The following is a 22,088-nucleotide window of genomic DNA, read 5'->3' as shown; positions in this document are numbered from 1 at the left end:
AGACTAAGGACCCAACATAGATTAAAAAAATTTTTTTGTCATTTATTTAAAGTTCTTTTGTAATAATCCACCAATCAACATTACAAAGACATACCCTTAGTACTTATTCTGATTTTTTGTTTGCTTGCTTTGAAGCAGTCTTCAGTTGTCCTGTTTGTCCCTGAATACCTGGGCTTAGGAGATCCTCCCAGCCTCATCTTTGAGAGACGCTTAGTTTTTAAGTTTACATTAGATTTTATGTAGTGGACAACATACAAAGAATCGCAAGTACCAGCTAGAGCCCAGTTCCCTGTAGAGGTCTAGAACCCGGCTCCCTCCCTCCCTCACCCTGTAGCTCCTTACTCCCTTCTCATCACCAAATTTGCAGCGACTGTGGCTTGAACATAAAGAGCAGACACTGTAACTAAACTGTGACTATATGGTCAGAACTTTGTTAAGCCTTTCTTTGAAGAAGCCTCTGTATAGTGTAGCAGGACATTGACAGTGGAAAGTTAAGCAAACATGAAGCTTGATGTGGTGTGCACTCCTGTATTCCTACCACCTAGGAGGTGCAGACAGGAGTATCAGGAGTTCAAGGTCACTGTTTTGAGGCCAACCTGGATGAAACTCTAGTTTAAGAAAACAAGTAAACTGGGGAGCTGTCATGGCAGGTTTGCTGAAGAAGACTGCTGGCCTGGTGGGATTGGCTGTGTGCAACACTCCACACAAGAGGCTAACAATAGTGTATACGGAGATTCCTGATATTCTGAAGCACTTCCCTAAACATGCTGCCTATAGGAAGTCCACAGAACAGATCACCAGTGAGAAGCTGTACATGGTCAAAGCAGAGCCAGTTGTTAAAAAAGTGGAAGAATCACTTCGGGGTGGTGAAGTGGAAGGGGTGATTCTTCAGGCTGAAAACGAACTAAATCTGGCAAGAAAAATGCTGCAGTGGCAGCCACGGGAGCCACTGGTGGAAGAGCCTCCTGCTGACCAATGGAAGTGGCCAATATGATCAGTGTCTGATGGTTGATACGAATTAAATGTGCAGTTAAGTTTTCTATTATGCTAAAAAAGAAGGAAAGCAAAAACCTCTCAGATGTGATACTGGATACCTTTTTGGCTAGCCTGGTCTACATAGTGAGTCCCCAAACAGCCAACACTACAAAATAAAGACCTTGTCTCCAAACTAACCAAAAACAAAAACAAAAACAAACAACAAAAAATGTTACTCAACATGATTTAAGAGACAGTGATAATCCAAGGTATGGCCTGATAAAATTACTAATTGAAAAGGTAAATAAATAGTTTTCAAAGAAGTTTAAGTGGTAAATTGTCCTAAAGGGCTGAGCATGTACTTCAGTTGTGTGTTTCACAAGGCTGTGGATGTGATCCCCTGACCCACAGGAAGAAAAGGAAGGAGGAATAGAGCATAGATAACAGTCAGTGAAAACACCAGTGGAGAAGGAAGTAGGACATGACAATACCATGAGCCTCTTGGAAGATTTAGAATTCTGAGCCTAATGTCTTTGGTAATAACTTCCTACATTACATTACAAACATTCTAAATGTTTGCGTATATTATAAGAAGAGATAGTTTCAGGAAATGGAAGACTGGCTTCTTGCTCCATCTTACTCAAAGTATATCACTCACCCCAGAATTTCAGAGCCTGTTTATGATACTCAAATATTCTGATGTTCTTCAGTTAAGTTAACATTTAAGGTGTTGATGAAAGCACTTGAGTTGATTACAGCTTCTTATTTGAAGTGTAGATGTATAGTAGTGTTCTCAGATAGTGTAGAGCCTCTCTTTGCTTGTTGTGGGGGTCCTGTTAGTTCTGTCTCAGAGAAGAGAGTGAAAGGTTGGGTGCTGGCTGCTTATTTCATCCTTCAACCTCCCTCTTTACCCTTAGACCATATTGGTTCTATATAAGATTTTAAATAGCAAAAAGATTTCATTGTAGCCGGGCGTGGTGGTGCACACTTTTAATCCCAGCACTCGGGAGGCAGAGGCAGGTGAGTTCAGGCAGGTGAGGCAGGCTGTGAGTTCAAGGCCAGCCTGGTCTACAAAGTGAGTCCAGGACAGCCAAGGCTACACAGAGAAACCCTGTCTCAAAAAACAAGGGGAGACCTCATTGTTTAAAAAGACTGTAGATGACTGCTTTAGATTGAACTAATCTGACTATTGAATGGCATCTGTAGGAATTGATTCTTTCAGATACTGTTTTTTTGTGATGATTTTGATGCTAGCTTTAGACCTTTAATAATTATTTATAACTGAAATAATTTCATTACTTTTTGTAGACAAATCTGTAGGAAACAGTGTTGATATTATCTCCTGGCAATTGTTTTCTTCTTGCTGTATAAATGACTTAATAATATTGCAATCATTTATCATAAAGTAGGCATGGTAAAATTATGTTTTCTGTATCTAAATGATGAATTGGCTTCCAGTTAGAATCTTTGCATAATTTTGAGTGTGTTCTTGTTTTGTTTTCTGTGCAGTTAAGAAAGATTGGGGGTGGGGGCTTTGGAGAAATTTACGATGCCTTGGACATGCTCACCAGGGAGAATGTGGCACTGAAGGTGGAGTCAGCTCAGCAGCCAAAGCAGGTTCTGAAGATGGAGGTTGCTGTGTTGAAGAAACTACAAGGTAAGCTGCTTTGAATGTCGTGCAGCGACGTTTTGTAAGATAGATTATAATTGTTTTAATCTTCTCTGGTTAAGTTCTCTGTACTAAAGGACTACTGTTGTGTTAGCTAGGTATAAATATGCTGAGTATGTTGTGTTGATAGCTTTATTATATATAGAAATGTGTGATTCCTAGAGTAATTGGGCTTTGGAAATTTCTTTTCACAGTAAGGATTAGAGATAATTAAAATCACCCTACTACTTTAGAAAATGTTCTAAATATGCTATGATAACATTTACATCTTCCTTTGAACCAATCATAAAACTCGTGTAAGACATTTTCTGCACTTGCCTCTGTGTGTTAAACATTCTTGAATCACATTATGGAAGCTGTCTTCAGATCATCCACAGGGTGGACTAAAACTGATAAGTAAGGATGTGTGTGTGTTCTCCGTAGCTGTAGTTTCAGCGCATAGCTTATCATTTCTGAAGTTCGTCTTACTGCTCAGATAGCTATGTTTTTACTACAAGGACAAATCATTTTTTTCTGTTGTCAATCTGATAGTCATATAAAACCTTGAATGTGTGGCTGGTGTCTTGTCATCCCTGTGATCTGTGTTTGATGGCACACTCTGGTGTTACCAATATCAAAGTCGCAAAGGCTGATGACTGTTGCTCTTTGTCCTAAGATTTCCAGTTGTTAGAGTTTCTCTACTGATTGTTTAGTTGAATTGTAACATAATGCTAATAAAATTATGGATCTTTCAGGTTGTTTTCTCATGGCACAGTACATCAGGAGGACCGCAGATCACTTGGTCCCCATTGTCATTTCTAAAAAAACAAAGACTCAGAAAAGAAAAAACAGAGAAAAGGAGTGCTTTTTCATGTTCTCAGTTCCCATCCCCCAGCCCTTTGCCCAGCTGTTCTCAACTCAGTGTAGAAGCCACAGTTACGGGCTGCTGGGCCTGCCTCCTCCAGGTTGCACAGAGCCTAGTGACCTCCTCTACTACTTACTGCGCCCAGAGGGGCATAGATATCAGCAACCGCTTGGCCTGGTCAGTGCCACTTCACCAATCTCTCTCCTTGGCCCCAGGGCATGGTCCCGTGAGACAGCACACAGTGCTGCAGCTCCCTCAGGAGTTCTGGCTACTTCAGCTTTGATTTGTTTAGGATTCCATGTGATAAAGCTTAAAGATTAGTTTAATATGTTTTATGGGTAAAACGATTGCTGGAGCTCATTTTATGAGGGATTGTTGGACATTTGTGCTCTTCATTTTATCATTTAAAAGTTACAGTCTAAAATGTTTTTCTTATGTGCTGATACCTGTATGAACCCTTTATTTTCCACCGATGAACAGGTTTTAGTCTTCTGGTCTATATTTCAGTGAGCAGTCCTCGGCACTCCTCCTTGGCTTCCCAGTGCAAGGCTTCTGCACACTTATTCTTCCCAACCTCTTTTTGTTGAGTATGCTCATCATCTGGATCTTTGAGGACATTTTTGTGGACATCTTGCTTTGCTGGTGGCATGATGTGGCACAGAATGACTCCAGTGTGTAAGAAAAGTAGAGGCTAGCCTCTTATGAGATTAGTCTCCTGAATTCCAGGATGGCTACACAGAGAGACGCTGTTTCAAAAAGCCAAAACCTCTGGTCCTCCTGTTTCTCACATCTAAGTGATGGGATTACAGAAGAGTGCCTGCATACCTGGATGACCATGGCAAAAAAGAAGCTTCTCTGGCTAGAGCTGTCAGCAGCACTCATCCATAGGCACAGACATAGTTGTTTAGAGGGAACTTGGTTGGCACATCATGTCCATTTAGCAAAACAATGAGCAGCATCCCTACTAAGGCCTACAGCCTACATAGCCACAGGCTTTTGACCCAGGCCACAGTACCAGGTGTGAATTCATTCCTGTAGAGTGGGCATCAAATCCAACCTAAAGTGGTTTGTTACTCACATCACACAGTTCTTAATGAAAGATTATAAAAAGGAACCCTCATAATAACAAACTTGCCACTGTTGCATCAGTGGTCTCATCTTGTCTGACCAGCCGATATTTCTGTGCACAGGGTCCACAGCTGAGTGAGACTGTTGATAACAGTTCTCTCTGAGCAGCCTATATAGCTGCTTCTGGCACCATGACTGCTGGTGAGCAGGGAGGAGACTTTCCAGGCCCATCCCAGCTTTATTTCTCTGTCTTGTGCCCAAGGCTAATGATGTCTTCAGCTTTAAGGGCTTGCCATCTTGTTCTAGTGGGCAGCTACCAATAGTGGCAATAACTTGAGTTTTTGCGGGGTTTTAGGAGCCTCCATGGTCAGCAGCTTGTCAGGAGGAAGCCCATCTCTGGCATTAGGACTTTTGTTTAATGATCCATAGTTTCTGAGAGCCTCTTTATCCTTCAACACAGGATAGGTACCTCCTTTGAAATTCCTTGAAAGTTTAAAAAAGATTTTATTTTGTATGTGTGTGTATGTGAATATTTTTATGTGTGTGTGTTAGTTGTCACAGAGGACAGAAGAGGGCAGTGGATCCCCTGGAACTAGAATTGTAAGAAGTTGTAAACCACCTTATGTCGGCCCTGGGAACCGAATTCTAGTCCGCTGCAAGAACAGCAAGCTCTCAGCCCTCTTCAGCCTCACTAAAGTGTGTGTGTGTGTGTGTGTGTGTGTGTGTGTGTGCGCGCGCGCGCACGAGCGCGCTCACGAGCATTTTTATTAGCTCATTAAGAGTCAGATTTCCTTGACTTTTTCATGTATTTCAGTTAACTATGCCCTGCTCTCTCTCCTCCCTCATCTCCCTCATCCCCCTACTTAAAGCTTTCCACCCTCAGGATTCCTTTTTTTGTTTTTACTTGTATCACATGCATTTTACTTATTTCTCCCACACATGGAATCTCCCTAACCCTTTTATAGGCCCTTTGCTAATTTTCTGGGTTTTATATGCACTTGGTCTCACATAAATGTGTGTGTGTTGAGAAGCTAGGATCCACATATGAGACACACAGCATTTTCTGTTTTATTTCTGAATCTGAGATTCCAAATTTCATAATTTTGTTTTTATATACAGCGGAATATATTCCACTATGTATACATTCTCCATTTTCATTATCGATTCATCACATGATGGACATGTAGGCTGGTTCCATTTCTTGGTGTTGTAGATGAGCAGCAGAAAACAAGGCTATGCAGATGTCTCTCTGGTAGGATACAGCTGTACACCAGGAGTAGTGTGTCTGGGTCATAAAGACGCTCTGATTTCAGTGTGTGGAGCAACTTCGACACCATGTTCACAGTGGCTGGGTTAGTTCCCATGACACTCTAGTGAACAAGAGCTATAGTCTGTCTCCCTTACTCTCCTTACAACCTGTCAGCGTTCTTGCCATGTGTTTGCATGAATGCTAGCCATCCCAAAGGAGTCGTAATTTGTATTTCCCTAGTGGCTAAAGATGTTGAACAGTATAAAATATGTGTTGTCCATTTAAAAAAATTTCTTCTTTTGAGAACTCTGTTCAGTTCCTTGGTCAATTTTTTTGTTGTTTGTTTGTTTTGGCTTTTTGAAACAGTGTCTTTCTGTGTAGCACTGACTGTCCTGAACTCACTTCCTAGACCAGGCTGGCCTCGAACTCACAGAGATGCCTCTGCCTCCCAAGTGCTAGGATTAAAGGCGTGCGGCACCACCGCCCGGCTACCTTAGTCTGTTTTAAAATTGTTTTTGTTTTGTTGCTTCGTTCTTGTATATTTGGGGTATTAATCTTCTTTTAAATGGATGTCTAGCAAAGATTTTCTCCCACTCTGTAAGCTGTCTCTTCATTTGATTGACAGTTTCCTTTGTGCAGAAGCTTTCTGCACATGAGGTCCCATTTGTGGATTGTGGACCTTATTTCCTGAGTGGAGTCTTTGCCTGTACTGGCACCTTAAACTGTTGTTCATGCAGTTTCAGGCTTTAAGTTTTATGTTGAGGGGCTTGATCCATCTGGAGTTGTTTTTCATGCATGGTGAGAAGAAAGGGCCTAGTTTCATTCTTCCACATGTGGATGTGTGCTTTTCCGAGCATCACATGTTGAAGAGGCTGTCTTTTCTCCAGTGTGTATTTTTGTCAAAAACCAGGTAGTCTTAGCTGTGCGGATTTATACTTAAGTCCTCTATTGTATTCTCTTAATGTGTATGTATGTATGTCTATGTTTTAGTTTGTTTTGGCTAATATTATGCTGTTACTATTGTCTCTATAGTACAGTTTGAAATCAAGTATGGCGATACTTCCAGTATTACGTTTTTTTGGGGTGAGGGAAGGGTTGTTTGTTTGGTTTTGGTTTTTTAAAACAGGGTTTTTCTGTGTAGCCTTGGCTGTCCTGGACTCACTTTGTAGACCAGGCTGGCCTTGAACTCACAGTGATCCCCCTGCCTCTGCCTCCTGAGTGCTGGGATTAAAGGCGTGCATCACTGCACCCAGCTTCAGTATTAATTTTTTATTGTTAGAATTGATTTGGGTATCTGGATTCATATGTGTTTTCATAATAGATTTTTTAAAAAATTTGTTTATCATTTATTTATTTTAAAGACAGAGTCTCAGTATGTGACTCTGACTGGCCTAGAACACAGAGATATGTCTCTTGGCCTTCCCAATGCTAGGGTTAAAGGTATGTGCCAGCACGCCTGACAATTATTTTTCCTTTGTTTTTGAGATTATATACTTCTCCCCTCTCTTTTCACCTTCCAAAGCCTCCCATATACCCCTCATTGTTTTTATATTTTTTTCAAATTCATTGCCTCTTTTTTTATTTTTTGCTACATGTATATATGTATATGTTTCAAATATATTTTAAAATATATTGCTCAGTCTGTATAATGTTATTCATATGTGTTTTCAGGGCTGAGCATTTGGTGTTGGACAGCCAATTGATGTCTTCTTCCCTGGAGAAGACTTATTTCTCACACTCTGGCATTCCTTAGTTGCCTGTAGTTCTTTGTATAGGGTTGAAGCCTTGTGTCTCCCCCTGCTCCCCCCAATATCTTTAATATGCTTATTTTTGTACTTGTTCAACTCATTTAGGCAGTCAAGTTAGTGAGACTTTATGGGTGTAGCTTCTGGCATTACTAGGAGACACAATGCCATAGCAAGATCCTGTGGTTCTTAGACTCTTTCTGCCCCCTCTTCCATAATGTTCTCTGATCCTTAAGTACAGGAGTGTTTTGTAGATGTACTAATTGGGAATGGGCTTCATAAGTCTGAATTTTGATTGGTTGTTGTTTTCTGGAATGGTCTCTGTATGTTGCAAAGAGAAGCTTCCTTGTTAAAGGGCTGACAATAAATTTTAAGAACGGTTGTTTTTTTGTTTTTTTCCTGTTTCTCTAAAGAGAGTCACTGGGATTTTGATGGGGATTACTTTAATCTGTAGATTGCTTTTGGTAAGGCATCCATTTTCAGAATATTGATTCTTGAAATCTATGAGTATGATAGGTCCTTTCATCTTTTGTTTTCCTCAATTCTTCAGCGTTTTGCAATATTTTCATTGCAGAGGCCTTCTATATCCTTGCTTAGGTTTATTTCAGAGTTATTTTTGTTTTGTTTCCTTGTTTTTTAGACTATGTGTTAGTTCACTTTCTGTTACTGTGACAGTACCGAAAACAACATGTGGAAAAAAGGGTTTATTTCATTTTACAGCTTACAGTTCATCATGAAGGGACATCAAGGAATTCAAGGTAGGAACCTGGAGGCAGGAACTGAAGCAGAGTCTGTGGAAGAATACTGCTTACTTAACTGCTCAGCCTGATTTCTTATACCACCTCGCCCAAAGTGGGGTGGACTTCACCACATCAATAATAAATCATGAAAATGCTTCACACAACTTGTCTGCAAGCCATTTTGGGGCAGGCATTTTCTCAATTAAGTTCTTTCTTTCTAGATGAACCTAGCTTGTGTCATTTTAACAAACAAACAAAACTAACCAGCACAGTGGGTGTGAATGTGAATGTTTCTCTGATGCTTTTCAGTTTGTCGTTGTTACATAGGAAAGCTAGTAACTGTGTGTGTTAATTTTGTATGCTGCTATTCGGCTGAAAAGGTTTATTAGCTCTTCAGTGTTTTCTAGTGGGGTCTGCAGGTTTTCACGTACAGAGAGTCATGTCATCTGCAAATAGAGACACTGTGGCCTTTTCCTCCTCGTATCCCTGTCGTTTGCTCTGCTCGTCACTTTGCTTTTCTGGTACGACATTGAAAAAGAATGGAAAATGTGGAACACTTGTTATCTTGTTCCTGACTTTAACTGAAATGCCTTTCCCCCATTTAGATCATAGCTGTAGGCTTGACATATATAGTGGGTTTTATGTTGTGATTTGTTCCTTCTATTCCAAATTTCTTCAGGAAGATTGGCCTATAATTTTATCTTTTATCTGTTTTGATATCAGTGACATTTCCTTTTCTGTTTCATGGAATGGTTTGAGAAGCTTTAGTGTTCTTTGAAGGTCTGATAAAATTTACCAGTAAAACCATCTGGGCCATGTATTTTTTTTAGCCAGGAGACTTTAAATTATCATTTAAACTTCACAGTTTGTTATAGATCTGTTTAAATTGTCTTATCTTGATTTAATCTGGCATGTCATATGCATCTAGAAATTTATTTCTTTTAGATTTTCCAACTTATTGGCATTGTGCTTTCAAGGGAAGACCTAGTGATTTTCTGAATTTCATCAGTATCTTTCACAATGGCTCCATTTTCATCTCCAGTTTTATTAATTTATACCTTTATTTGGTTAGTTTGGCTAAGATCTTGACAATCTTTTTTATTTTTCAATGAACCAGCTCTTTGCTTCATTGATTCTTCATATTTTGTTTCAATTTCATCAATTTCTTCCCTGATTATAGTGATGTCTATCTAATCTACTTATTTAATATATGACTTGCTCTTCAATTTCCAGATCTCTTGGAAGTATCATTATTTATTTGAGCAGGCACTTAGAGTTTTAAACTCTCCTCTTAGGATTGTTTTCATTGTATCTCGGAGTTTTGATACGTTGTGTTTTCATTTTTATTTGATTTTAAGAATTTTTATTGCCCTTTTGATTTCTTCAAGGACCATCATTCATCATTCAATAGTGTGTTGTTTAATCTCCATGAGCTTATGTTTTAAGGGTTTTCTTGTTGGTGATGTGTAGTCTTACTCCATTGTTTGCCATGCAGGAATTATTTCAGTCTTCCTGTATTTGTTGAAACTTGCTCTTTGTCCTAATATGTGGTCTGTTTTAGAGAATATTCCAAAGGCTGCTGAGAAAGAACATATATCCTGTGGCCTGTGGATAGAGTGTCCTGTAGAGGTCTGTTAAGTCTACTTGATGATTTAATTTATGTATTTCTGTGTTAGTCTTTGTTAGAAGACATGTCAGTTGGTGAGAGTGGGGTATTGAGGTCACCCACTGCTGTTGTGCTAAGTTAACCTGTGGCTTTGCATCTAATAATGTTGTCTTATGAAACTGGATACACCTGTGTTTGTGGCATATAGTTTCAGGAGGGTAATGTCTTCCTTCCTAATGGATTGTTCCCTTATCAGCATCTTTATCTTTCCTCACTGTTAGGGTTGAAGTCCATTTTGTTAGATATTAGAAAAGCAATAGTGTTGTTTTAATTGAAAATACCAGATCATTCTATTTTACCAATAAAGACTCAGGAACCAGATGCTGTGGTGAAAAACCTGCTAGCTCAGAGAGGCAGAGAAAACAACCAGCTGAACTTCCTACTCAGCTTATGTCCCATTGGAGAAGGCCCAAAAGGCTCACTAGCTCAGCTGACAGCCCAGGAGGAAAAGGCCAAAAAACCAAAACAAAACAAACCAGGTCAAGGCCCAAAAAGCCAAAGGCCAACGAGCCAAGGAGCTCGAGAGCTAGAGAGCTAAGCTAAAATTGCCAAAGACCCCTTCTACTTCTACACTCTGTCTTAAATACCTCTCAACTCAAAGCCCCTCCTACTCTTTAATCCATCAGCTTGTTTCTTGCCCCGCCTCTTGACCAAGGGTTAACTTTAGTAAATCCTGTGTACAGAAAGCTCTTGGATTAAAGATGTGTGTAAGGCTGTCTGAATCACACCTTAATTACCTGTTCACAATAAACAGAAAGCTCTTGGATTAAAGGTGTGTTAGGGCTCAACCACAAGAAACAGGGATTTACAGTTCAATCTCAGGGATCACAAAGGGATCAAATATCCTGCAACACAACACCTGCTTGTTTCCTAAATCTATTTACTTGGAATACTCTTTTCCATTCTTTAGCCCTAAGGTAGTATCTGTCTTTTGTGTATTTCTTGGAGGCAGCAAATACATGGTTACTGCATTTGATCTACTCTGTGTCTTGATTGGGGGATAGAGGCCACTAATACTTAGTTATTATTTAAAAGTGTGCATTGATTGCTGTCATTTTATTGTTTTCTATAGTGATCGTGTGTAACGGTTATCCTGGTGTCACCTACTTCATAGATGAATTTGTTTTTCTTTTCAGTTTGAAGAATCCTTCAAGTATTTTCTGTAATCTGGTTTAGGATCATAGATTCCTTTATTATGTTTATATCATGGAAACTTTATTTCTCCTTCAATTTATAACAGATATCTTTATTGAATGTAGTAATCTGGATTAGCATTAGTTGTTTTTTAGAACTTGAAAATAGGGCCAAGGAGATAGCTCAGTGGGTAAAAGTATTTATTACAAAGCTTAAGAGTTCAATACCAAAAAAAAAAAAAAGAGTTCAATACCAGAGTTCCACATAATGAAATAGAGAGCAGACTCCTGCAACCTGTCCTCTGACCTATACACACATACCTTGGTGCTCACGCTCTCACTACACACATTAAATAAATAAATGTTTGTTTGTGTTTGCATTTTGAGACAGGGTTTTTTTGTGTGTAGCCCTGGCTGTCCTGGAAGTCACTCTGTAGACCAGGCTGGCCTTGAACTCACAGAGATTGTCCTGCCTCTGTCCCCTGAATACTGGGATTAAAGGTGTGCACCACAATCACTTGGCTTTTTTGTTTGTTTTGTTTTTCGAGACAGGCTTTCTCTGTGTAGCCTTGGCTGCCCTGGACTCTTTGTTGACCAGGCTGGCCTTGAACTCACAGTGCCTCTGCCTCCCAAGTGCTGGGATTAAAGGCATTCACCACCATGCCCAGCTCGATTTAGGATTTTTAAAAGCTTATACGTTGTTCATTTGCTTCTGTTTGTATGAAGTTGTACATATAAATGTAACAACAGTTCTTTAGGAATATTCTGGGGAGATGGCTGAGTGGCTGGCTTGGGCAAGCATGAGGACTGGAGTCCGAATCATCAGAGCTCACATAAATCTCAAGTGCACATGTTGGCTGCCTATAGTGCGGTCCCTGAGTAGGCTAGGTTTGTTTGAGAAGTTGTCTCATTGAGTAAAATGTGAGAAAACATTTGAAAATGTACATATGCTCATGTACACCGTACTCTAATAAGATGTAAAAGAACATACTTTATAGATAAGTTTTCCAGTTCATATGTATGTTCTCATAAATTTCAAAGTGATAAATTTTGTTCATTTAAACATCACTGCCTTAGGGGCTGGAGAGGTGGCTCAGCAGTTAAGAGCACTGGCTGTTCTATAAGACCCAGGTTCAATTCTCAGCACCTACATGGCAACTCACAACTGTCTGTAACTCCAGTTCCAGGGGATCCAACACTCTCAGACAGACATATTTGCAGGCAGTACGCATAAAATAAAAATAAATCATTAAAAAAAACCCCACCACCACAACTAGATGTGGTGACACAGGCCTTTAATCTTTATGTCAGCACTCAGAGAGGCAGAGTCAGAGGCAGGTGTATCTCTACAAGTTCTAGGCCAGCCTGCTCTACAAAGAGAGTCCAGAACAGTCAAGACTACACAGAGAAACCCTGTCTTGGAAAAACTTTTAAAAAGAAAAAATGGAGTTGCAGCACTGGCCATATTAGACAAAGAGAAAGGGAAGTTACTTATGCAGGGATAGTCTTGAACAAGTCATCCTGGAGCTAGTACTGCCCTCTCCAGGCCCTTTCATGTAAGGACCTCCAAGACTTGCTGCCCAGCAGAAGGCCGGGCATCATGCATGGTTACTTTGTAGCTCAAAAGTGATTTGGGAATATCTCTCCCCTCTCTCTCTCTCTCTCTCTCTCTCTCTCTCTCTCTCTCTCTCTCTCTCTCTCTCTCTCTCTCCCTACTCTCTCTCCTCTCTCTCCTTCCTCTCTCTCCTTGGCTGTCCTGGTACTCTTTTTGTAGACCAGGCTGGCCTAGAACCCAGAGATCCACCTGCCTCTGCCTCTTAAGTGCTGAGATTAAAGGTGTGCACCACCACTGCCCAGCTCTACAGATAAGATTTTAAATGCTTTCTCAACAACAAAGTTTTGAGTATGTGATAATACACAACATATTAGCTTGGTTGAGATAATTCACAATGTGTATGTATTTTAAGCTTTGTATTTACATAAGAATTTGTCAATTAAAATATAAGCATTAAAAAATGAAGAAAATGTTTTAAACAATGCAAAACACAGTCAGGGTTGTATTGGCGGAAGGATAGACATACAGATCATTGGAATAGAAAATGGATTTTAGAAGTAGACCCATTCAGGAGCTGTGGTGGAATGCAGGGCTAGAAAGCTTGCCCAGAAATTGCAAAGCCGTGAGATCAGTCCAGCAATGTAGCCTGTCAAGTACAAAGTAATAAACTTGAACCTAACCTCTGTTACATTATATAAAATATATTTGGATGAGTCATCTAAATGGGATTTTTAAAAAAGCTATTCAACATTTTATACAAAACAGGATAAACTCTTTATGATCTGATTTTGCCAAGAAGTTCATTGGATGATATTAAAATTATGACTCATAAAAGGAGAAAAAAATCAAAACAAAGGAAAAATGATGAATTATACTTTGTTAAATTAAAAGATTTGTTTGCAAGATACCATGAGAATGAAGCCAGAAGCTGTGTGTGGTGGCTTGTGCCTGTTTTCCCTCTGGGAGGGATTACACTCTGGGAAGCAGAGGCAGGTGGATTGTTGTGAGTTCTAGGCCAGCCAAGGCTACACAGAGAAACTCTACCTGGGACAGTGGGGAGGATGAGTCAATGTTGGCACACACCTGTAATAGCTGCAGTTAGGAAACTGAGGCAAGAGGAACAAAACTTTAAGGTAAGCTTGGACTGCACAGTGAGACCCTGACAATGTCTCAAACAGGGAACAAGTATTTGAAAATCATGCACTTGTAACAGACAGATGGAATATGTAAAGTATTCTGAAATACAACACACACACACACACACACACACACACACACACACACACGGTTTTTTAAGATAGGGTTTCCCAGCTGTCCTGGACTTGCTTTGTAGACCAGGCTGGCCTTGAACTAACAGCAAATCAGCCTGCCTCTACCTACCAAAGTGCTGGGATTACAGGTGTGCACCACTGCCCAGTGTAAAAAAAAATATTGTAATGAAAAAATTTAATAGACATTAGTAGGTAAATTTAAGATATTGAGTAGAAAATGTAATGCTAAACATTAGAATAACACAAAGATACCACTGCATACCATTAGAATGGCTGAAATTAACAAAATTCTTTGAAGACAGTACTCATCCTTAGTTTTTCTGTTGTGGTAGAGAGATTTGAAGAGTTTCACTAGGGTAGTAGATAATTCTTTTTTGTTGTTGTTGTTGTTTCTTTTGTTGGGGAACAGGCAGTATAGGAGGAACAGATGTTAGACTGACAAAACTAGGGCTAATTTGGTGTTTCTGTGGCATTCCAGCAGTACAGTTTTTACAGAATTATAGTATTTCCTGGCTTTTAGTTGGCCAGAAATTTATTCCTTAAGTCTCATAGCTGTCTCTTGACTGGATTTCAAATTGTTTTTCTTCTTTTATGTGTGAGTTGATGGTATGTGTGTGTGTATGAGAGTGCATGCCTGTATCAGCCCGTGTGGAAGACAAAGGAGACACTGTGTCTTCATCTTTCACCCCCTTTATTCACTTGAGATACGGTCTTTCACTGAACCTGGAGTTTACTGCTTTGGCTAGGCTGGCTCACCAGCAAGCTCCCAGGATCTCCGATCTCTGCTCCCCAATGCCTGGATGTTTTATATAAGTGCTGAAGACTTGATCTTGGGTCCCCACTACTTGTACAACAAGCACTCTTCCCCAGTGAGCCATCTATAGTAGCCTCTTTTCTTGCTCATAAAAATATTAGATTTAAGACAGGAGATGGTGGTGCATGTCTTTAATCCCAGCACCCGAGAGGCAGAGGCAAATGGATCTCCGTGAGTTCGAGGCCAGCCTGGTCTACAGAGCAAGTTCCAGGACAACCAGAGCGTTACACAGAGAAACCCTGTATTGGGAAAAAAAAAAAAAAAAAGAGTTATTTTGTGACTATGTGGGAGAGGATACATAAGTGTGCCACAACATGTGTGTGAAGGTCTGAGGACAGATGCATGAGTCAGTTCTCTTCATCACTTGAGGGATAGAAGCAAGAGGATCATTAGTTCAAGGCCTCTATTTGTGATTCTGTCTTAAAGACAAAAAGTCAGGGACTGGAGAGATGGCTCAGTGGTTCAGAGCACTGGTTGCTCTTCCAGCTCTCTATGACTCCAGTTCCAGGGGATCCAATGCCCTCTTCTGGTCTTTATGACCGCACAGACAGGCAGGCAAAACACTCACACACATAAAGTAATAAATATATAGTGGAAGTTTTGGTTTCTTTAAAAACCCAGTGTGGGATATGGAGCTGCTTTTAATTTGTTTACAGCTGTTGACTATAATCACCTTGGCGGGGTGTGGTCTTTGCCAGCTGATAGAGAGGAACGCTGAGGACTGGATGGATGATATAAATATCAGAGCCCAGAAAGAGGACTCATGAAGAAAATGCTGACAAAGAAAGCTGCTGGTACTCCCCTCTGTGGCACCTGGTTGTTGTTGAGGTAGTCTGATGAGAAGTTGGAGATATCCTAAAATGAAGATTGGAATTTCCCCCAAAGAACCCAACAACCCTAACCAGTCGGAAGTAGTAAAGAGACCCACGCCCCTTCTCCCTTCTAACCTTTCTCTCCTACCTAGTGTGAGGGGGGCCTGGAAGGGAGGTAGAGGTATAAGAAACTAAAATAAAATAGGTATTAAAAATACATGCTACATAAATACATCTTTTAAAATTAAGTAAAACAAAAAATTGAAGATTGGCGCATTAAAGAGGGTGTTATTACTACTTGCTTTCAATGATATAGTTTGGGCATTGTTTTTCATATCACAGCTGAAATCTGCATAACTGGAAGGTGCAAAAACTTTTACACACCTTTAAGAGATTTATAATTGTCACTTAATATTTTATGTTAATCCACTTCAATACATTTTTACTTTATGTGAGTCTAAATTATTCTTTTTCATGTGGATATCCAGTCCTGTTTTTCTGGTACCAATAAGAGAAAATACCATTTTCACCACTAAAATATTTGACAACCTTGACAAAAATCAGTTAACTAAAAATTAGGGTTTTCTCCCATATTTTTTATTAAAAGCTGTTATTTTATTTCCATACATGCTATCTTACTTTTGTTGTTTGTTTGTTTGTTTGTTTGTTTGAGACAGGGTTTCTCTGTGTAGCCTTGGCTGTCCTGGACTCGCCTTGTAGACCAAGCTGGCCTCAAACTCACAGAGATCTGCCTGCCTCTGCCTCCTGAGTGCTGGGATTAAAGGCATGCGCCACCGCGCCTGGCTACTGTCTTATTTTCCTATTACTATGACAAAACACCATGACCAAAACAACTTATAAAAGCATTTAGTTAGGTGCTTACAGTTTCTGAAGGTTAGAGCAGCAGGCAGGCAGGCTAAGGAGCTTCCATTTTGAGCCACAAGCACAAGGCAGAAAGTGAGAGCAAACTGGGCATGGCACAGTTTTTTGAAACCTCAAAGCCCACCCCTAGTGATATACCTTTTCCAACAATGCCACACCTTCTAATCCTTCCCAAATAGTTCAGCCAACAAGGGACCAAGCATTCAAATATATGAGCCTTTTGTGGGTCATTCTTATTCAAACCACTGCACATACAAAGGATGTGTTCGATCTAGCTAATCCCCAATTCTTTACCCTCTACTTCCTCCCCTGTCCTGCACTTTTCCCTCCCAACTTCATGTACCCTCTCTCTCTTTTTTTCTTTTTATATTTATTTTTATTTTATCTATGGGTACTTTGCCTCATGTCTGTGTGCAGTGTCTGCAGAGGCCAGAAAAAGTCATAGGAGCCCCTGGGAGTGGAGTTACAGATGGTTGTGTGCTGCCATGTGGGTGCTGGGAACTTAACCAGGTCCTGTGGGAAGACAGCAACTCTAGGCCATCTCCAATCCATGCTCTCTCTTTAAAAAATTAATTACGGGTAGGAAAGAGGGTTCTGGCAGGAAATGGGTGTGGTACCATCTGCTCTAGAGCATAGTTAGCCTCTGTGAGCCCCTAACCCTCAAGTAAAGTGACTTTTCCCATCCTAGTTAACATCAACTGCCAGTAGCTCTTCAAATAGGGGTGAGATTTCTTGAGTTCCTCCCCCAATCCATGCTGAGATTTTGGCTGACTTGATGTTGTACAGGTCTTTTACATGCAGTCCTAGCCATTGTAAGTTCATGTGTGCAACTGTGCTGTCATGTACAACAAATACTAATCCACTACAGATCCATTCACTCTGGCTTTTATACTCCTTTTCCCATGATAATCTCTGAGTTGTGTCTGTGAGAGATAGATAGTTGACTCGTTTATTTATTTATTTATTTATTTTTATTTTTGGTTGTTTGAGACAGGGTTTCTCTGTGTCCTTTTGGCTGTCCTGGACTCACGTTGTAGACCAGGCTGTCCTGGAACTCACGGCGATCCACCTGCCTCTGCCTCCTGAGTGCTGGGATTAAAGGGGTGTGCCTCCAAGCCCAGATAGTTGTTCCATCTAGAGCTGAGTACTCTCTGGTCTATTATTCTCTGAATGTTGACCAGTTGTCTCTGTTAATATTCATCTACTGTGAAGACAGTTCTCTGATGAGGGTTGAGACACACATTAATCTGGGTATAATGATAAGCCCTAATGGAGTCAGTTTAATACAGTGTCAGTTTAGCTAAATAATAGTAGGTCCTCACCTAGGGCCTGTGACTTAGCCAGTGACAGAGTTTTACCCTGTTTAATAGCACCAGGCATGGGGTCAATCTTATGGAACAAAATTTAAATCCAGTCAACATTCCTGCCACTATTGCAGCACAGTGGGGGCATGCTTTGCCAGGCCAGTCATTATTGTAGCTCCCAGGGGTCACAGCTGGGCAAGACTGATGATGACTTTTCTCCCCCGGTAGTGTGCATAGAATCTTCCAGCACTATGAAAGCTAGCCAGTAGGAATGAAGCTTCCAGGTTGGTACCAGCTTGATTTCTCCATGTCCATACTCAGGTATGTGGTTTCTTCAGCAATAGGGTCTCACTGTCAAGGGTAGTCAAGAGCAATGGAAGAGGCCTGGAATGTTTGTGGTGGAGGGAGGGGTGACAGTTTTGAAATTTGGATTTTATTTCACCTATATAGTGTAGCTGGTACTACACTGTCTTGATTAAAGTTAATTATGCTGTTAAGTAAAATCTGAAGTGAAGAATTGTGACTGATTTAACTTTTTATTTTTCAATGTTATTTTGACCATTTATGTCCCTTGTGACTTCATATGAATCAGCTTGATCATTTCTGCAAACAAGTCAGGTAGGATTTTAATAGGGATTGTATCATCTTTTTCCCCATTATTTTTGTGAGACTATAATTTATTTATCATTGTTAGTTTTGCTTTAAATTATATATATATGCACACACACATATTTATCTATCTATCTATATGTATATATCTGTGTATATATGTATATACAATTTTTATCTTAGGGTTCTATTGTTGGAGTAAATACCATGAACAAGAGTAAGTTATGGGGGGCTGGAGAGGTGGCTCAGAGGTTAAGAGCACTGACTGTTCTTCCAGAGGTCCTGAGTTCAATTCCCAGCAACCACATGGTGGCTCACAACCATCTATAATGTGATCTGGTGCCCTCTTCTGGCCTGAGCACTGTATACATAATAAATAAATAAATCTTTAAAAAAAAAAGAGAGACTAAGTTATGGAGGGAAGAGTTTGTTTCATCTTATAACTTTTATGTCACACTCCATTGCTGAGGGAAGCCAGCACAGGCAAGAGCAGAGGCCATGGAGAAGTGTTGCTTACTGGCTTGCTTTTTTATAGCACCCAGGACCCACCTGCCCAGGGATGGCACCACCTACTGTGAGCCAGGCCCACATTAATCGTAAAGCAAAACAGTATCCTGCAGACGTGCCTGCTGGCAGTCTTCCGGAGGCGTTTTCTCATTTGTGGTTCTCTTTTCTCTAGCTTCTGTCAAGTTGACATAAAACTAGCCAACAATATTTCGTGTGTGTGTGTGTGTGTGTGTGAGAGAGAGAGAGAGAGAGAGAGAGAGAGAGAGAGAGAGAGAGTGTGTGTGTGTGTGTGTGTGTGTGTGTGTGTGTGTAGGGATGGTAGTGGTGGCTTCACTTGACCCCAGGATCATACTTAGGTCTTCAGGCTTAATGCAGCAAGTACCTTTCCCACTGAGCCCCCTTATTGGCCCTTTGCTTAAATCCTAATGTGGAAACTAGAAGGTATAAAAGTCTGTCAGTTTCACATTTGTGGCTTAGACCCCTAAAGAATTATTTTTTCATTAGTGTCCTGCTGGTATTCTAACATTAGCTTAGGCCCCCTGACCCCAGTGCACCACCACGCCCAGCTGGCCTAGTTCTTTTAAACTAAACTTCTTCTTTAAACAGCTGAGTGTCTTAGTTCACTATTTACCCCACCCCCCTTCCTGCACATTCTACTTATTGGTTTGTGGATCTAGCCAGAATCTAGCACTTGTTAGGCAGCTGCTCTATTGTTGAGCTATAACACAGACTGTTTGTTTGTTTTTTTCAAGACAGGGTTTCTTTGTGTAGCCTTCCCTGTCCTAGACTTGCTTTGTAGACAAGGCTGGCCCACAACTCACAGTGATCCGCTTGCCTTTGCCTCCCGAGTGCTAGGATTAAAGAAGTGTGCCACCACTGCCTGGCTTACCATTTGTTTCCTTTTTTTTTTTTTTTTTTTTAAAGATTTATTTATTTATTATGTATGTATACAGTGTTCTGCCTACGTGTACACCTGCACGCCAGAAGAGGGCACTAGATCTCGTTATAGATGGCTGAGAGCCACCATGAGGTTGCTGGGAATTGAACTCAGGACCTTTGGAAGAGCAGCCATTGCTCTTAACCACTGAGCCATCTCTCCAACCCTTACCATCTGTTTCTTAAATTGAAAACTTTAAAAAGAAATTTTTACTTCCAATGATTCACTTAGACTTTCTTTATTCTTAGCTCACTGGTTAGTTGACTCCCTTGGCTCCCATCATAACATGCATTACTTTTCCAAAACAGAGTCTGGACCATGTAGCTTTATTGTTGAAAATACTGGATGACTCTTTACTGCATCCATTATCTAATAATGAGTCAAATCTGAATTGCATAATGACACTGTAGGAGGGAAAATGGAGTGTGCTTTCCTTGTGATCTTACCTTCAACATAAGACACTGTCACCAGATTTGTAGGGATTTCCCCCGTGTACCAAATAATTCTCTAGTAGATCTCATGACCCCTTCTTTGGGTTCAACTAATTTGCTACATGGTTTGTAGAACTGGGAGAAGCACTTACCACATTTTTCAGTCCCTAAGATGCACTCCCCCCCCCCAAAAGTGGGGGAAATTAGGGTGCACCTTATGGTCCGATTGCTGTTCATCAGGCATCAACAAAGAGGTCACTTATTGATGTCTTCAGTGTGCCAGCCGAAGAAACTAGAAAAGTGCTTGAGTCTCTTAAGTCTTTCCTCCTGCTGAGATAACACTGTTTAATATTACTGTATTTTGTTATATTTTAATAAATATTTTATTATATTCTAATTCGGTTCAGAATAATTTTTCCTTGTTTTACTGCTCTAAAAACTGGGTGAATCTCATGGTCAAGTGTCTCTTGTGGTCTGAAAAATAAGTTCCCTGGTTTATTATAAGGACATTGTAAAAGATACAAAGATAAGCTGAAGAGATACCTAGGGCTAGATATGGAGGTTGCATCTTTCATGCAGTCTTTGGGTTTATACCGGGTCAACTCCTTCACTTGCTCAGCAACCTAGGTGGCCTTAAGTCCTGTTCAAGAGTTTTACAGAGCTTAGCTTCTAGCCTCCCTCAGCCCACTTCCCTGCTAATGAGTGGGCTTGAAAGTTGTACTCTAAATATTCTGGTCAATTCATTTTTATGGTGACTGGAGCCATCTTGATATCGTTTATAGGCCTATACGAAGCAAAAGATATTTTTCAGTCACTTAGAAAACCCTAAAGCTTTTATAAATTGATAGATATAAGGGCAAAAATAAATATTTCTTCTGACATTCATATCCATTAGTTCCATGTGTATGGATTCAACCAATTGGAGATGGAACATTTTTGGAAGCTGTATAGCATAGTGGCTCACACCTTTACTCTCAGGAGGCAGAGCTCTGTGGGTTTGAAATATGCCTGTTCTATATAGTGAATTCTAGGATAGCCTGGACTACAAAGAGAGACCCTATCTCAAAAACAAACAAACAAACAAGAAGGTTCCTTGGACACTGAGTGTAACTGAGTTAGATGGTACAATGCTTGTCAGAGGCCTGAGCTGGCTGTGATCTCAGCACCACATAAACCTCAGCTCTTTAGCCCAAGGCCAGCCTGGGCTATGTTTTCTCAAAAAGAAAAAGAATCAACTGTGGTGCCACTTAGGGCAGAGGCAGGTAGACCTCTTCCAGAATTACATGGTGAGACCTTGTATTTAACAAAAAAGGAAGGAAGGAAGGAAAAATTAGATCAGAACCCAACAAATGTGTACTTTTTTCCTTGTTATATTTCCCAAACAAGATTACAACCATATATCTAACCTTTACATTGGACTAGGTAATGCAAGAATCAAGGAGGATAAAAATAGGTTATATGCAGGTACAATCCTGTTTTATGTCCGATTCTGGAGCTACTGCCCATGGAAGTGGAGGGCCTCCCCTAGTTGATGTTACAGCACATTGGCATGTATTGTTACTTTTCTTTGGCTGTGACCTTATGTTTATCAAACAACATAAGGGAGGAGAATTTTCCTTGGGCTCATGGTCTAAGAGGGTCCATTGTGGTATGGAGGATGTGGTGGAGCAGAGAGAAGAATGCCATTGCTGCCTGGCTTTGTCCTCTCCTGTTTCGCCTGCCTCTTCCTTACCCCACAGCATGGGATATTGCCCCCCACGTAAAAAGCTGTCTTTCTGTATGTCTCTCTTCTGGAAATGCCCTCACAGTGGGTGACTAAATCTAGTACGATTGACAATGAAGGAAAACTCAGTGTCCACTCCTGCCACCTACCTTAA

The 22,088-nt window shown here is 40.4% G+C and overlaps 2 protein-coding genes across 6 annotated transcripts in view; both read left to right on the top strand.

Annotated features, from left to right (window-relative positions):
• Positions 1 to 22,088, top strand: part of Ttbk2 (tau tubulin kinase 2) — a 115,731-nt gene that overhangs the window by 28,191 nt on the left and 65,452 nt on the right. For 3 of the 5 annotated variants that reach the window (XR_007830520.1, XM_051144447.1, XM_051144448.1), the window contains one exon: positions 2,485 to 2,632. Coding sequence is in view for 2 of the 5 variants with exons in the window: in XM_051144447.1 (XP_051000404.1) it covers positions 2,485 to 2,632 (148 nt within the window). In the remaining 3 variants the exon portion in view is untranslated. Of the gene's footprint in view, positions 1 to 2,484; positions 2,633 to 17,955; positions 18,049 to 22,088 lie in introns of those variants that run through there. The other 2 variants (XM_051144449.1, XM_051144451.1) reach the window with 2 other exon arrangements.
• On the top strand, positions 411 to 1,049 carry LOC127188083 (NADH dehydrogenase [ubiquinone] 1 alpha subcomplex subunit 5-like). Its single transcript, XM_051144466.1, has one exon. The coding sequence runs from the start codon at positions 644 to 646 to the stop codon at positions 992 to 994; it is 351 nt and encodes a 116-aa protein (XP_051000423.1). The 5' UTR covers positions 411 to 643; the 3' UTR covers positions 995 to 1,049.

This window comes from Acomys russatus, chromosome 4 (genome assembly GCF_903995435.1).
Source record: "Acomys russatus chromosome 4, mAcoRus1.1, whole genome shotgun sequence".
NCBI lineage: Eukaryota > Metazoa > Chordata > Mammalia > Rodentia > Muridae > Acomys > Acomys russatus.
This window is presented reverse-complemented; position numbering and strand designations above follow the sequence as displayed.

Excerpts from the sequence above, each read along its gene's own strand:
- LOC127188083 (XM_051144466.1), top strand. The coding sequence starts at position 644 with ATGGCAGGTTTGCTGAAGAAGACTGCTGGCCTGGTGGGATTGGCTGTG.